The 17372-nt window shown below is 43.5% G+C and overlaps 1 protein-coding gene across 2 annotated transcripts in view; it reads right to left on the reverse strand.

Annotated features, from left to right (window-relative positions):
* Positions 1 to 17372, reverse strand: part of LOC124115178 (adipolin-like) — a 70945-nt gene that overhangs the window by 3807 nt on the left and 49766 nt on the right. For both annotated transcript variants that reach the window (XM_046476084.2, XM_046476085.2), the window contains exons 3-5: positions 16403 to 16514; positions 12315 to 12355; positions 8687 to 8848 (exon numbers count right to left, since the gene is read on the reverse strand). In XM_046476084.2, coding sequence (XP_046332040.1) covers positions 8687 to 8848; positions 12315 to 12355; positions 16403 to 16514 — 315 coding nt within the window. The remainder of the gene's footprint in view (positions 1 to 8686; positions 8849 to 12314; positions 12356 to 16402; positions 16515 to 17372) is intronic.

Below are 17372 nucleotides of genomic sequence, written 5' to 3' on the forward strand. Positions count from 1 at the left end.
TAATCTTGGACGCGGCGTTAAACCCAATTTCACCTCACCTTCTTACCCTGTGTCGAGACGAGTTCTGAGGGTGATATGTTATTGGAATAATTCGCTTGATCTACTTTTAGCCCACAACTGTATTTGGTGAGCTGTTTTGTTTAACACTCGCACTGACCGAGGTAGTAATGTTAATTTGGGTACAAGCATTTGTTTCTAATATTCACTCAAACTTCGATAATGTTCAACTCTTTGCCTCGAGCATCTTCATAGTCACGAGAGACCAACAGGGGGCGGGTGATGACCTAGAGACTGAGACGGAGGAAGATGCTGTGAAACCAGAGTAGTCCGTAAAAAAACGGCTTGACAACGGTATAAGGATCTATACCGAATCGTCGCTTTTTACAGTATTAAAGAAGTTGTTATCCATAAAATTGTGTCTACCTTGTCATCCGTCAACTTCTAAGTAATGCCTATCAAACAAAATTTAGTCCGTAAACCCAACATGTTCTGACGCAGACAAGTTTTCAAAAATGGTAGTGGTCAAGTGGTTGCAAATTCATTTTATATCATTTTATTATTGAACCAATTTATTTTTTCACAAATTTACCCAGCCATAGAATACTGTTTACAAACTGGAATGAGTGCTGGTTATATAGACAAAAAACTGTTCTTTCAATTTTTCATTACTTAAAAAAACATACTTGGTATAGTTTCTTCTGCCCCTCAGTGACAGGTGACACCATCGCTTGTTTCAATCAAGGAACGATGTAATAAGACCTCGTGTCAAACCGGCCGTTCACACATGTAGTCACACATTCCCGCATACCTACATATTTATCTATTTAACTTATATTACCCGGTTAGCGAGTACGATTCAGCAAGGTCTAGAGCTGACGTAATACTGTTGAACTTCCACTCACATATTACATGCGAGCTAATATTTGTTTAGCACGTTTGGATTGTATACAAACATGCAGCGCAACCTTTCGTCGGTCAGTGTTCTATTTTCGAGCACACACGAGCTTCCCGTTAACGACAGCGTGTCTCTCATAAGGAAGGGTGCTTTACCAACCACTGGTTTCAATTTACCGTATTTTAAACTCTCCTTAAACCAGCATGGCTGCCCCTCCCTGCTTGCGATGTTGAAACACCTGCTTTATGACGGATTTTTACCTTTAACGAACGCTTCCTGGTTTGCACGTGCAGTGGGAGATAACTCGTCACGGGGTTGAAATTGAAAACCGCTAATGACATACTGCGCAGCTTACACTAATGACTGGTTTTATTAATGAAAAGCCATTTTTTGCTATTTATTGAAGATTTTTTCACATCCCCAAGTGCTGCAAAATTGTAAATGCAGCGTTCGTCACATGTAAGTGAATTGAAGAGGTGTTTTACTATATGTCCAGGTTTCGTTCATTGATAATTATGTAGTAATTCCTTCTCTGCGGACGTTTTGAAACATATGTGAAAAACACTTATGCTTATCAGAGATGGTTTAAAATGTGAGAAGCCAGGGCCGACCTATTTCTGTCTGGCCATTGACATCGTCATGTGCACTTAAACATAATCGTCAACTTCGGCTCTAACGAATATACAGCCATCTCGAAGTCAGTTACATGCAAGAAACAATAAAGCGTCGTGATATCGCTAGTGGCATGGGTATCCAAGTGGTCCAAAGCGCAACCACTTGCTGTGAAGAGTTGTGTACCCTAGTCGAGCCAGGATCCACTTATCTTAGTTCGAAAGTCAGATTCACCCCGGCTATGACCCTTGGCCCGTCGGCACCATACCCACACATTGACATGGTCAACGTCTTAGACCGCGCCCATCTGACTGCCCCTTGCCGCACATAGAGTTGAACACGTGACATACATTAGAACTGCCCCCAACAACGTACCCCGGTTCGTAAAACAGTGTACCCCGGTTCGTATTACAACGTACCCCGGTTCGTATTACAACGTACCCCGGTTCGTAAAACAGTGCACCCCGGTTCGTAAAACAGTGCACCCCGGTTCGTAAAACAGTGTATCCCGGTTCGTAAAACAGTGCACCCCGGTTCGTAAAACAGTGTACCCCGGTTCGTATTACAACGTACCCCGGTTCGTAAAACAGTGCACCCCGGTTCGTAAAACAGTGTACCCCGGTTCGTAAAACAGTGCACCCCGGTTCGTAAAACAGTGTACCCCGGTTCGTAAAACAGTGTACCCCGGTTCGTAAAACAGTGTATCCCGGTTCGTAATACAACGTACCCCGGTTCGTAAAACAGTGTACCCCGGTTCGTAAAACAGTGTATCCCGGTTCGTAATACAACGTACCCCGGTTCGTAAAACAGTGTACCCCGGTTCGTAAAACAGTGTATCCCGGTTCGTAATACAACGTACCCCGGTTCGTAAAACAGTGTACCCCGGTTCGTAAAACAGTGCACCCCGGTTCGTAAAACAGTGTATCCCGGTTCGTAAAACAGTGTATCCCGGTTCGTAAAACAGTGTACCCCGGTTCGTAAAACAGTGTATCCCGGTCCGTATAACAGTGTACCCCGGTTCGTAAAACAGTGTACCCCGGTTCGTAAAACAGTGTACCCCGGTTCGTAAAACAGTGTACCCCGGTTCGTAAAACAGTGTATCCCGGTTCGTAAAACAGTGTACCCCGGTTCGTAAAACAGTGTATCCCGGTTCGTAATACAACGTTCCCCGGTTCGTAATACAACGTACCTCGGTCCGTATAACAGCGTATCCCGGTCCGTATAACAGCGTATCCCGGTTCGTAATACAACGTACCCCGGTTCGTATTACAACGTACCCCGGTTGGTAAAACAGCGTACCCCGTTACGTAAATCGTATTGTTCATAACATCAATCGGTAGCCTGTCTGGTCCAGATTCAATTATTTAGGGTCCACGTCATGTTGTTGTCATACATCATTCTCGGCACTTAACGGAAGCGTTCTTAAAATCGCACAGAAGCATCGAATAATGCCAATTAAAACAGCCATGATGTCTTACGGGGACAGGGTGGCCTGAACTCAAAATCCTCTCAGCTCCCCTCGCGGTTCCGACTTGTCTGGTGTGTCAATGATCGTTATTTTCTTCAAACTTTATTTTTCTATATGAAAAGAAGCTTTGAAAGGTCTGTCATAAGTCAAGACACAACTGTTGGCGGTATTCCAATTCGGAACCAAACAATATGGGAGAGACACATGCACGAACTAACACTCACTGATCTTTGCTTCATTCATCTCAAACACACACTCTGCACTAATCTATCCTTCGTCCAGGTCAAACACACTCTCAACACTTATCAATCCTTCATACTTCTCAAACACACTCTCTGCCCTAATTGATCCTTCATTCATCTCAAATACAGTCTCTACCCTAATCAATCCTTCATTCATCTGAAACATACACTCACTACACTAATCAATCCTTTATACACCTTAAACACACCCACTATGCTAATCAATCCTTTATACATCTCAAACACACTCTCTACAACGATCAATCCTGCATACATCTCAAACACACTCTCTACACCGATCAATCCTTTATACAGTTTAAACACACTCTCTACACTAATCAATCCTTTATACTGTTTAAACACACTCTCTACACTAATCAATCCTTTATACAGTTTAAACACACTCTCTACCCTAATCAATCCTTTATACAGTTTAAACACACTCTCTACCCTAATCAATCCTTTATACAGTTTAAACCCACTCTCTACCCTAATCAATCCTTTATACAGTTTAAACACACTCTCTACACTAATCAATCCTTTATACATTTTAAACACACTCTCTAAACTAATCAATCCTTTATACATTTTAAACACACTCTCTACCCTTATCAATCCTTTATACATTTTAAACACACTCTCTACACTAATCAATCCGTCATACATCTCAAACACTCACGACACTAATCAATCCTTCATACATCTCAAACACACTCACGACACTAATAAATCCTTCGTCCATGGGTAACACACTCAATACACTAAAGAATCCTTCATTCATCTCAAACATACACACTCAACACGTGCACTAATCGATCTTTCATCCATCTCAGGCACACTCACTACACTAAAGAATCCTTCATTCATCTCAAGCACACTCACTACACTAAAGAATTATTCATTTGCAGCCCTCTAAATCAATCATTCACAGCCCCCTCAATCATTCATTCATACACCATCAATCAATCATCCAGTCACAAATCTCTGTCATTAATTCACAACCCTCTCAATCATTCAGTCACAATCCCCTCAATCATTAATTTTACAACCTCAATCATTCATTCACAAGACTCCCAATTATTCATTTACAACCCCCTCAATCATTCATTCATAACTCCCTCAATCAATCATTCATTCACAACCCCTAAATCAGTAATTTACAACCCCTCAATCAGTAATGTACAATCCCCCAATCATTCATTTTAAACCACCTTAATCATTCATTCACAACCCCCATGTTCAGTAATTTACAAACTCCTCAATCATTCATTCACAATCCCCTAAATTATGAATTTACAACCCCTCAATCATTCATTTACAACGCCCTCAATCAGTAATTTACAACCTCCTGAATCACTTTCTCAACCCCCTCAATCATTCATTGACAACCTCCTCAATCATTCATTCACAGCCCCCTCAATCATTCATTCACAACCCCCTCTATTATTCATTCACAACCCCCTCAATCATTCATTCACAACCCCCTCATTCAGTAATCTATAACCCCCCCCCGTTCAGTAATCTACAACCCCCTCAATCATTCATTCACAACCCCCTCAATCATTCATTCACAACCCCCTTATTCAGTAATCTACAACTCCCTCGTTCAGTAATCTACAACCCCCTCAATCATTCATTTACAACCCCTCAATCACTAATTCACAACCCCCTCAATCAATCATTCACAACCCCCTCAATCACTCATTCACAACCCCCTTAATCAATCATTCACAGCCCCCTCAATCATTCATTTACAACCCCCTCAATCATTCATTCACAGCCCCCTCAATCAATCATTCACCCCGTGCTTTGGTCTAGTGTCTCAGACAATGATGCAGGTAAATCACGTGGTTCAATTACACATTCACTCACATATTCATTCACTCGATTGTTGACGTGTCCATGCATCGTGGTTCCATGGCAACTGTCTGTCGATATGTTCATCAACCATCTACCGCCCTTTGTCTAAATTGACAGTCATACATTGCAAAATGGTGCTTAAACTATTATTTTGTCGTTAATCAATCCAGTGATTTCTCCAACATCCGCATTAGATTTGTTTATGTATTACATCAACATTTCAAAGGCCAACGTTGGTATCAAGTTGAGAAGGGTTGCCTCGGGCACAAGGATAGTTCTATCAAACTCTCCGCTAGCCATGGCTCTTATCACCCCCATGTGTGAATTACCAGTGTTTTATTGGGCCCTCCACATCCGACAGCCCTCGTGGCTGGTACATGTTCAAGGGCTATGTGGAGAGGGGCTACTGCTGCCTGATTTATAAGCCCTCTGTGTAATCCATGTATCTGGCGCAGTTGTTGATCTGTTACGATTGAGAAGAGAAACCTGCTAAGCTTCAGGCGGAGTGATTATTTGCAAACTAACGCAGACATCGCTAAAATGGATAGCGCTTCTAAAAGTACGCTTCACCAAAGTTGTCGATCCAATCCTGATCCGTTCCCAGAGGTCCGGATCACCATTTGACACAACCGTCGCGCGTCACGTGCTACCGATCCTGAGCGGAAGTAGCTGTAGACACGCGCAGATCGTGAACCAGCAGATTGGACTGGATTTTATAGACACTTAAGGTTGTAAATCTTCGTCAGTGTGCGATTCGTGTCACAGAGGCGAGATGTTCCGATTAACAGTGTGGCAACTCGACCGCACTCACATGCTTTACAAATACACAGTGTAGCATGGCAATGCCAAAATAATCTACTTTTACAACGATTGTTCCAGTTTTGCAAACAAGTATGGCGCCACTGACTTAATTTCTGAAAGTTTCTACTTCGTTTGAGAACTATATTTATCAACAAGAGCAAACACTTAATGCACTGCACTGAACACGAGGAAAGTGTGAACTCTCAACGACATAAACTTTATTGTCAAATCGTTGTGCCTTTATTTTCTTTTAATACTGACAGTGAATTTAAACCAAGACCACAGACGTTGTGAAAAGCAGTCTCGCTGCTGGCACATACACCGGCGCCGCGTAGGAATCAGGGGAAGTTCTCGAAGCGCCAAATTCAAGTGAATTACAAGAAGCAAAGCGCTTTTGACGTAGACACTCTATCCAATTATATTTACTGAACAAAAGTTCCTGTGACATTGGATAAAATTTAAAGCAAAGTTATGTTTTTTTACTAAATCTGAAACAAATTCGGTTTGCAACAGATAAAAGACTCCTGTAGTGAGTGAGTGAGTGAGTGAGTGAGTGAGTTTACGCCGCTTTTAGCAATATCCCAGCAATATCACGGCGGGGGACACCAGAAATGGGCTTCACACAATGTACCCATGTCGGGAATCGAACCCGGGTCTCTGGCGTGACGAGCGAACGCTTTAACCACTAGGCTACCCGACCGCCCCAAAAGACTCCTGTAAGTGTTCAAATGGTTTAATTTGCCATACTGACTTCAGAAAATGCATGATTTCATAAGAAAACCATGAACATGTCAAAATGTCAATTTACAAATCAATAACGTGTGTGTCCACCTCTGGTTGCGATGCAAGCAACACATCTTCGTCTCATGGAATGGGCCAGGCGTCGCACAAAGTCCTGTGGGAAATTTGTCCATATCTGCTGGAGCATGTTTCGAAGTTCCTGGAGTGTCTGTGGAACACGTGGTTGACGTCGAAGGCGCCGATCCATCTCATCCCACATGTGCTCGATTGGTGAGAGATCAGGGGAGCGAGCTGGCCAGGGGATGACATTCACGTTGTTTTGTTGAAAAGAATCCTGAACAAGTCGAGCAATATGAGGACGGGCGTTGTCATGTTGAAAGGTAATACCTGGGCCATGACGACGCAAAAACGGTAGACCAACAGGGCCGATAATCTCGTCGCGGTAGCGCTGTCCATTGAGATTTCCCTCTACCACTATGAAAGGGTCCTCTGTCTTGCTGTAATCCCACCCCATACCTTACGCTGCCGCCCCCGAACCGATCTTCTTCCATAACACAATGATTGACGTAACGTTCACCTCGACGTCAGTACACTCGAATCCGTCCATCGCTGTAGATGAGGTGAAAACGAGACTCGTCAGAGAGTAGAACTTGTCCCCACTGCATGGCCGTCCAGCGTAGACGCTGTCTGCACCACTGTAGGCGTGCTTGACGGTGGTTTCCTGCCCAAATGGTACGTCTGGTGGGTCTTCTGGCGCATCTGAGGCGACGACGTACGGTTTGTGAAGATATTCGTCGAAGGCTAGGTATACTTCTTGCGGTGACTGTTGCTGGCTGGATCGATTTCGTAGGTGTGTTGTTCGAATCCAGTTGTCAAATATTGGTTACGCGTCGCCTGCCACTTCGAGGATGGTCTCTGACTGCATTCGTCTGTTGCCAACGTTGCCTTAAACACCAAATGGTGTTTCTGTGGACGTTAAATTGTCTTGCAACATCACGTTGACTCGATCCTGCTTCAAGCACAACAATGGCTCGCAGACGCTCATTTTCGGACGGGCGTGGCATTTCGTAATGTTGAATAATTGCGTAATTTTGTTGTTTTTCTTGGTGTTGTTGTCAGCACGATGCTAAACAATGCATATGGAATCCCGTTAACGCACATGTTTTTATATCCATTCTTGGGTAGTGAAATGCATGGGGCTTGCATAAAAGTCAACTTTTGCATGGAATGCATGCTTTTCTGTGCGTTTTTGTGACCTTGAATCCACATATGTACTACAATATTGAAAACCAAACTTTACTTGTTTGAAAAATCCACTACAATATTGGTGTCACAGGAACTATTTTATTTATAATTATTATCATTAATAATAATATTTATTTTGATATTATTATTATTTACTGTTGAAATGGGTGTATTGTTAAGATGCAAGTCTTGTCATGTGGCCAGTGGAATATGATACGACGGTAGTATGATGACGTAACACTAAGCACGGGCTTCACACATTTAGTCCATTTGAAGAATCGAAGCCCTGGTGAGTGAGTGAGTGATAAGGTTTGACGGCACCTTTAGAAATAGTACAGCGACTTCACAGGAAAGACTCCAGAGCTGGGATGCACTTGTTGCAACCATGTGGGGAATGAAACCCGGGCTTTCGGTGTGACGAACCAACACTTGAATTACTTCGCTCCCCCATTTCGGACCCTGGGAGGGGATCAAACCTTACAATTTTTTATAATGTATAACTCAAATCAATCGTAAGCTGGCTGTAAATGAAACAAAGATCTTTGATATTTGTCTTGGACAAACACCTGTGATCCTCCGACCACTTATTGGGATAAGTTAGGCATCACCTGTATTATATACTCACCAACTGGTCTCGTGAGGTAATTTCCTGCATTCACAAAACATAACCAGAAACGGACTGTACACATTGTTCCCATTTGGGGAATCAAACCCGTTCGTGACGGGGGAACGCCTTAGCCACGAGGTTACCCCACCTCTAGCCCATCCTTAAGACAATTTTGGCCATGGACATTTTCTAGAATCTAGATAAGAAAGAGTCACCTGGTGAAAATTTTTCAGCTCCATAAAAGTCCTCCGAGCAACGATGATGTTACTGCGCAGGCGCATGTGGAATGCCACTGTGACCCGTGGTACGAGCAGCACCTCATCCACTTCCGGTGGTAATACGTAACTTCCGTTCAGGAGGGAACTGCAGGCTTCGCACTGCAACAAACAAAACAATGTGATGGTTTCACTGAACGTCAATGTTTAACATATACCAGAGAATCAAGACAGATGCATACGATCAGCTACAATTTACATTTCTCTCCTGTCTAATATTGTGATGTTGTTAGAGTTAGTGAGAGCTGTGTTTAACGCCGCTTTTAACAGTATTCCAGTCATATCACGGCGTGTCAGCTTTATGTGGGAGGAAAGCCCCAAGTGATGCAGGTCTTAGACGTTTACCACTTCGGTGAAACCCACGAACACGGGTATGGTGCTGACAAACCTAGAAACATAATCGGGGCGAACCGGGATTCGAACCCACATTCATAGGTTTCTGTCGTGCTCAAGGGACGCAACTCTGCACTAGGCACCCGTACCCCCTGATGTTGTTGGAATATTGCTGAAGACGTCTTACAACCTATTCACTCACTCACGCCCCCCTAAAGTCAGTGCACAACAGCTCAGTTATGTTTTATGAATATTGGAGTATTGTAGAGTGTCTGCGCGAAAAACTCCTGCGTTGGTTAGTGGGTAGAGTGTCTGCCCGGACTGCCTCCGTGGTGTAGTGGATAGAGCGCGCGTGTGTGTGTGTGTGTGTGTGTGTGTGTGTGTGTGTGTGCTTGTACTAATCCGGGCTGATGCCGATTTATAGTGCTAGCCCACCCAGATATCATGCTGCAGTGTAACATGAATACCCCACTCAAACACAGTATGCTGACTCCGAGCCGAAAGTCCTTGTTTAGCCCCTTAATGCCGAGCGCCCTGCAGGGTAACAACAAGTACCATATTTAATGTCTACCACTTGACCACGACGGCGGTCCATCTCTTAATGAAAGACATCTACCCTTAATGAGACATATCATCCCTTTAGGAAACCTTTCATCCCTTTATGAAACTTAGCATCCCTTTATGAAACTTATCATCCCTTTATGAAACACAGTGTTTACTATTAACATACAATGCCATTTAGAAAGTGGTCAAATGTAACAAATGTTATATTTTGGATAACACTTTCTCAGTAAAGTACGCATTCTCGTACTTTTTGGGGTTGAGTCCCGTATTGTAGTTTGCGTATTGTTTCGTAAATGAAAGAAATAGTTACAGTCCATCTCGTTCAAGAATCCCTTCTGTTTCATGTTTGCCTCGAGCTCCATGATAAAGTTTTATCTGCAAGTTGTGCGTTGAGAACAAGAAGCGATAATCGCTTTATTACACAATTACTAAGACAACAATCTCTCGTCTTAATAACCCATAATTAACAAGTGTTAAATCCCCGTGTTTCATGTCGCCGACACATCTGTGGATACATTTGCATATATAGGCATCCCAATATGAGCGCCAAAACATTGGCGACAGTTTGGCGCCAATTTGAACACAGCCATTCTAGGATGCTGGTCATTCCATCACCTCATCCCTGCAACTGAGATCTTTATGACTCTTTGATCAAAGCCGTGGCATTCATAGGCCTTATGATAAGAAATATGAAAAGCGTGTTAATTTGGTCCATGCTTGTTCTTGAGGCAACCCCATGTCCCAAAGAGCGGATAAGCACCGATCGATAATTAGACAACGTTCGATATCTTTGTTCGGGGGGGGGGGACTTTGATTGATTATATGATACCAGGGTTACCTCTCGCTGGAGTTATGGTTGTGAATATTGCCCGCCCGAGTCACTCCCTATACAGCAGGGTTGGCCGATAGGGGATTGGGTATTAGCATATGACACTACATCAAACCAGTTGTAATTAGTGAGGCGGCCTTGGCTTCAAGGGTCGTAAACACGACGTGCCGTTTCATGACTTTCCACCAGTGCGGGTTTTCAGACTGATATTTTTGTATTTCGTATGTCAAAGATAAATGCTAAGATTGTTACTGTATCTACTTCGGTAATCTCCCATGTGCAGAATTCCTGATGCATCAATAGTGTGCCTTATCAGGGTTACGACATTCAAGGCTTATCTAAGCTTTCAAAAAGTTTTATGTTCGCCATGTGGAGAATATTTCCAAATGTAACGCGGCAACTAAACTGACTACGGTGACTAGACTGAATACTGCAGGAGAGACTACGGCAACTAGAGTGACTACGGCAACTAGAGCGACGACCTCAACTAAACTGACTACGGTAACTAGAGTGACTACGGCAACTAAAGTGACTACGGCAACTAGAGTGACTACGGCAACTAGAGCGACGACCTCAACTAAACTGACTACGGTAACTAGAGTGATTATGGCAACTAGAGTGACTACGGCAATCAGAGCGACGACCTCAACTAAACTGACTACGGTAACTAGAGTGATTATGGCAACTAGAGTGACTACGGCAATCAGAGCGACGACCTCAACTAAACTGACTACGGTAACTAAAGCGACTACGACAACTAGAGTGACTACGGTAACTTGAGCGACGACCTCAACTAAACTGACTACGGTAACTAGAGTGAATACGGCAACTAGAGTGACTACGGCAACTGCAGTGACTACGTGGACTAGAGTGACTACGACAACTGCAGTGACTACTGTAACTAGAGTGACTACGACAACTACAGTGACTAGAGTGACTACGACAACTATAGTGACTAGAGTGACTAGGTCAACTGCAGTGACTACAAGAACTATAGTGACTACGGTAACTAGAGTGACTACGACAACTACAGTGACTAGAGTGACTACGACAACTATAGTGACTAGAGTGACTAGGTCAACTGCAGTGACTACAAGAACTATAGTGACTACGGTAACTAGAGTGAGTACGACAACTGCAGTGACTACGGTAACTAGAGTGACTACGACAACTACAGTGACTACGACAACTACAGTGACTAGAGTGACTACGACAACTACAGTGACTAGAGTGACTAGGTCAACTACAGTGACTACAAGAACTATAGTGACTACGGTAACTAGAGTGAATACGGCAACTAATCTCGCTCCTTCATCAACGAATCTGGCACCACCTCGGTGGTTGCAATAAATTGGCTCCGAAAACTTACATCAGTGGATGCATGTAGAAAATGCTTTTCGAGATATTAATTAACCAGAAAACGTCTTTGGAGTTCTCGGGTACTCTCGCACTGTCAGCCATAGCGTGATTACGGCCGACATTTCACGTGACCCTTTAAGAAGGTTATCATGGCGCGTGTTCCACACAGAAAGCACGTGGAATGGCGGCGGTGACGCGCAAAGTAGGTATAGAATGGGAACAGTTTCGGAGAGAAAAATCCTCGGGAATTTATGTGTTTCTCAATGGTTTTGTTGGTTACAAATGTACCTTCGTGGCGAAGTAAATGACTTTTGAACAGTCCAACATATTTTCAGAATGGTGATTAAATAAGTTACTATGACATCAACAGTGGATGTTTCATTGATTTACTAACTGCCCTCTATATAACGCCCTTGCTTGTCCACCCACTTTTGTGGCATCCCATTTCCTCCTTACAACGAGGATTGACCGTGAAATACTTACTCTCTCTGTTAATAATTCTTCTGCTCTCTTTTCCGCAGCCTCTGTAAACATGAACATCATTATCTTATAAGCACGAGAAAGTAGAAATATGCAAATATTACAAACAAGAAACGCCACGTGATGGAGAGTACCTTGGAGTATCCGGCGTGCCCGGAGGAGGAGTCTGTGCTGTCGTGTGCCAGTATCCTCATGGATACCGGGGCTGTTCGCAACGGGTAATATCATTATAGAGGGTTCGAATTTACATCCACAACGGCCAGCCCTCACTGGCTTGAGTGAGTGAGTGAGTGAGTGAGTGATTGAATGAATGATTTAACGCCACTCATTCATTTTATTCGGGTATGATATAGTGTGTGAGTGAGTATGGTTTTTCGCCGCTTTTAACAATATTCCGGCAATATCACGGCTGGGGACACCAGAAATGGGCTTCACAAATTGTACCCATGTCAAGGATCTAAGCCGGGTCTTCGGCGTGACGAGCGAACGCTTTAACCACAAGGCTACCCGACCGCCCCACCTATGACATAGCGGGGGACACCTTGAGCGGGCTTTACTTCGTAACTATGTGGAGAATCGAACAGTTTTCGGTGTGGCGAGCGAAGGCTTTAACAACTGGGCTATCACACTGCCGCTTGTGCACGGGCATACCATGCATGGCACGTGAGCTTTCGTCGCGCATGACTGATTACATCATCTCTCGAAATTTCATGACTGTTATAAATATTGGGACCAAACAATAATCAAATATATTAGGGTGTGCTTAACATTTTTCTTTGTGTATATTTTAGTCCGATACGATACCTCTATCCCCAGGTCAAGATCTTAGCACACCTCCATCGGCGGTCGAATCAGGAGGACCACTCGCGAAACCAATATAATCGAGGAAATCTGAGCACGAAAATATAATGCCGCGCTATAATTTAGATGTGCATATTCTATATAATTGTCGTTTGTGAACAACATGACATCTATACCCAAACGTGTTTCTTTGGCGGGCATATTGTATTCTGTGTCGGTTTTCTTGGCAGAGATCGATATTTTGATTCGCGGCGGTTTTTTGAAAACTGACATTGGGAGGTCAAAGTTCGCTCAGGTTTCACCTGGCGCGACCTAATATGGCGATGTTCTCAGATCTTTAGGGATACAGACTCTTCTCGGGAGTAAAATATCTGATCTCCAGGAGATTGTGTTCTTTGTGTTTTCATTTGACTGGCTCAGATCAAAATCCAAAAGTATCCAGTATGTGCAAATATAATATTTCAACTGAAACTTTTTTCATTTGAATAATTTTTACAACACAATGATTATTTTAATTGTTGTTGAACGCCGCATTCAGCAGTGTTCCAGATGTACGACTGTGTGTAAACAAGTCTCGGCCAGACAATTCAGTGATGGATAAATGTGAAGATCCGGGGTAGAAAAGGTCTTCAGCAACCCATGCTAGCCTCCCCTCGTGAGGATCCGGGGTAGAATATGTCTTCAGCAACCCATGCTTGCTGTAACAGGCGACTATTCTTGTCGTAAGGGGCGTCAAACGGGATCGGGTGGTGAGGCTCGCGGATATTGGTTGATGCATCAAATCGTATCCCAATTGTGGGGATCGATGCTCATGATGTCAATCACTTGATTACCTGATCCAGACTCGATTATTTACAGACCGCCGTCATATAGCTGGAATATTGCTGAGTGCGACGTTAAACAACAACAAACAAACAAACAAAAAATAAAATGGGCAACGATCCCTGCCACCTGGAAAATGTCCGATTACGCGCAATCAATTAAGTCACCGAGCCTGACCACCCGATACATCCAGTCGCCTCTTACGACAATCATATGTTCCGGGGACCAAAGTTAACACGGATTAACGCGAAAAACGCGAAAGATATTTTTCGAGGAGTCGTGCAGTTTAATCGTTTATAAAAATGGTTTAATGTTTAGAATTGTTTGCTCCACAACGAATCGATCATTCGAGGAACATCGACCTTTGTACGGCTCTTGTCCATCTCAAGACCTCAAACATTCCTCCTCATAATACTATTGTGGCTGAGGCTCAGTGGCCAAGTTGCTGGTTAAGTAAACACGATTATTGGACGCAATATTGCACTTATATAGCGACGTGCATGTACGTGTGTGTGTGGCTGCTTGTACTAGTCGGACTGATGCCGATTAATAGTGCTAGCTCACTGATATACCATGCCGCAGTTTAACATGAATACCCCACTCAGACACAGTATACTGACTCCGAGCCGACCAGTCCTTGTTTTAGCCCCTTAATGCCGAGCGCCAGACAGGGTAACAACAAGTACCTTCTTTTAACGTCTTGTGGTATGACGCGGTCGGGGATCGAGCCCCGGACCTTCCGCTCTCCGGGGGACGCTCTACTACTAGACCACGGAGGCGGTCCCGACTCTTATGAGAAATATGGAGCGGTAAGATATAGTATTGACCACTCTACTTACATCGTTGGGGACAACATGACGTAAGGTCAGCGTCACCATACAAACGTCAAGTGTCCGGTCACGTTGTTTTGTTTCCAAGACCTTACCGACTAAACAACCACTGACCATTGAAACACTCCGTTTCCGGACTTAAATCCGAGATCAAATATTGTAGTTACCAGAAACGAGTCGTGTGCAAAACAAACATTTTAGCGGTATGCAGAACGACAAACCATTATTGGTGGACTTCTGAACTGGTCCTTTGGATGGAATTGTCTACGAATGAATCGTTCAAGTGGACTGTGGACCTCTTGTCAGTAGGAGGAGGGTTAAGACATATGTGCGACCATTAGTTTGCCTGTCTAGGCACCACAAGGGGTACACTTCCGCAACAATCACAGCAAATACTGTAACAGTCGTTGGCAAATATTGGTATATCGGCGTCTTTACAGTTTGTAATCCTTCGCAGGTCGATGGCAATTAAGAAAGACATAAACAGGTACTATGTTATCAAAGCGATATCGGCAGAGGGGACAAGCCGTGATCTGCAAACACAGCTGGTTGCCGTTGTAACAGTGGCCATTGATGTGATATGACGTCACACTTTTGTTGAAGACAAAATGAGGAAGGTCTCCAGCGGACGAAACGAACGAGTTTTGTCTGTTTCCCTCTTTTTGTTTCAAACACAGTTAAAAATATACCTCAAAACACTTTTGTCAATATTTATCACATTGTTATTGATATTTGTTATATTTTTAAAGAACATCATTCAAAACTGTTGTATTTTTGTTTGCAAGTTATGTTGTACCTTTTGTTGACGTTTAAATGGGCTGTTTCATATTAAATAATGATTTTAGCAATATGTGGGTAAGTTTATTCTCCATTTAGGAATAATAATGTACCAAAGAGAGAGGAAAATGAGACCCCATTGGCATTAAAACGGCATCAAGCTACCGGTCTTGGCAAGTGTTTGGTGTGTCGTATACGAATCTTTGATGACATACAGTCCATCTTTGCGTTATGATTGGTGTTCACCAACTTATGTGATCACACTTTTGTCTGCCTTTGTGTTACGGTGACATTATGAAGGGAAAATACCGACAATGACTTTGAAAACTTCGATCTAAACTGTCAGGTTGGGTATTGGCTTAACAACACATTGGTAAAGATGGTCATTTTACCGGACACGTGTCCCTAGGCATGCCAGAAACCATAGGTCATGGGTTCGAATCCAAGAATCGCCCTGTTTATGTTTCTAGGTTTAACAGCACCATACTCACGCGCGGGTATATCGCCAAAGTGGTCAACGTCTGAGACCTGCACCACTTCGGGCGTTAGTCCTACCATGTACTCCCGCCGTGATATACTAGTAACTGAAATCATGTTCAAAGCGGCGTTAAACTAAACTCACTCACTAACTTAAGGATCACATACAGCTATCCAATGATTGTACACAATCATTTCAAATACAGCGAAACTCTGTTTATATGGACTGTTATTTCTAGTCATTGCGTCCACATGAACATAACCACCATAACTCGGTACTCGCAATTCAAACCGGTTAAATATTCCATAACTTGGTAGATCAGGACTTTTCCACTGAAAAGGACATCGTCTATATTAGCGAGGTGTCCCTGTAACACTACTCACCTTTCACCATTGTTCTGAACTCTGCCAGCATCTCCTCCTTGGTGATGACCGCCCCGGGGGGACCTGCGGGACCCTGGGGGCCAGGCGGGCCGGGGGGACCTATGGGGCCGTGCTGGAAGAAACACGGGGATGACACACAGGTGTATCACGTAATCAGAAACTACCTGACATTGTCAGTGAGGTAAACGAAAGTATTTTACAGTAGTATAATATTTTAAGTCGACACGAAAGATTAGCTTGAAAACTTGAATGTTTGTGAAATAAATTCAGCTGAGTTATGTGTGTGTGTGTGTGTTTGGTGTCGGGTGGGTGGTTGTCTACTGGTTCAGGAGTGTGTGTGTGTGGGTGTGTGTGGACGAGTTGGGTTGGGGTGGTTGTGTACTGGTTCTGGAGTGGGTGGTGGGTGGGGTTGACCCTTTAATGCATACTATTGTCTGCTAATTAATGTCAACAAAGTGATATCACCATGTTTAGGGACAATATGAGCAGGCGCAGGTACAATATCAACATGATGAGGGACAATATCAACATGGGCAGTGACACTATCAACATAGGCAGGGACAATATCAACATGGGTAGGGGCAATATCACCATGGGTAGGGACAATATCAACATGGGCAGGGACAATATCAACATGGGCAGGGACACTATCAACATGGGCAGGGACAATATCAACATGGACAGGGACACTATCAACATGGGCAGGGACAATATCAACATGGGCAGGGACAAGATCAACATGGGCAGGGACAATATCAATATGGGTAGGGACAATATCAACATGATTAGTGACAATATATCATCATTAGGGACAATTTCACCATTGGTAGGGACAATATCAACATGGGCAAGGACAATATCAACATGGGTAGGGGCAATATCAACATGATTAGGGGCAATATATTTGTTTGTTGTTTAACGCCGCACTCAGCAATATTCCAGCTATATGACAGCGGTCTGTAAATAATCA

This window comes from Haliotis rufescens, unplaced genomic scaffold (genome assembly GCF_023055435.1).
Source record: "Haliotis rufescens isolate VD_foot unplaced genomic scaffold, xgHalRufe1.0.p SCAF_13, whole genome shotgun sequence".
Taxonomy (NCBI): Eukaryota; Metazoa; Mollusca; class Gastropoda; order Lepetellida; family Haliotidae; genus Haliotis; species Haliotis rufescens.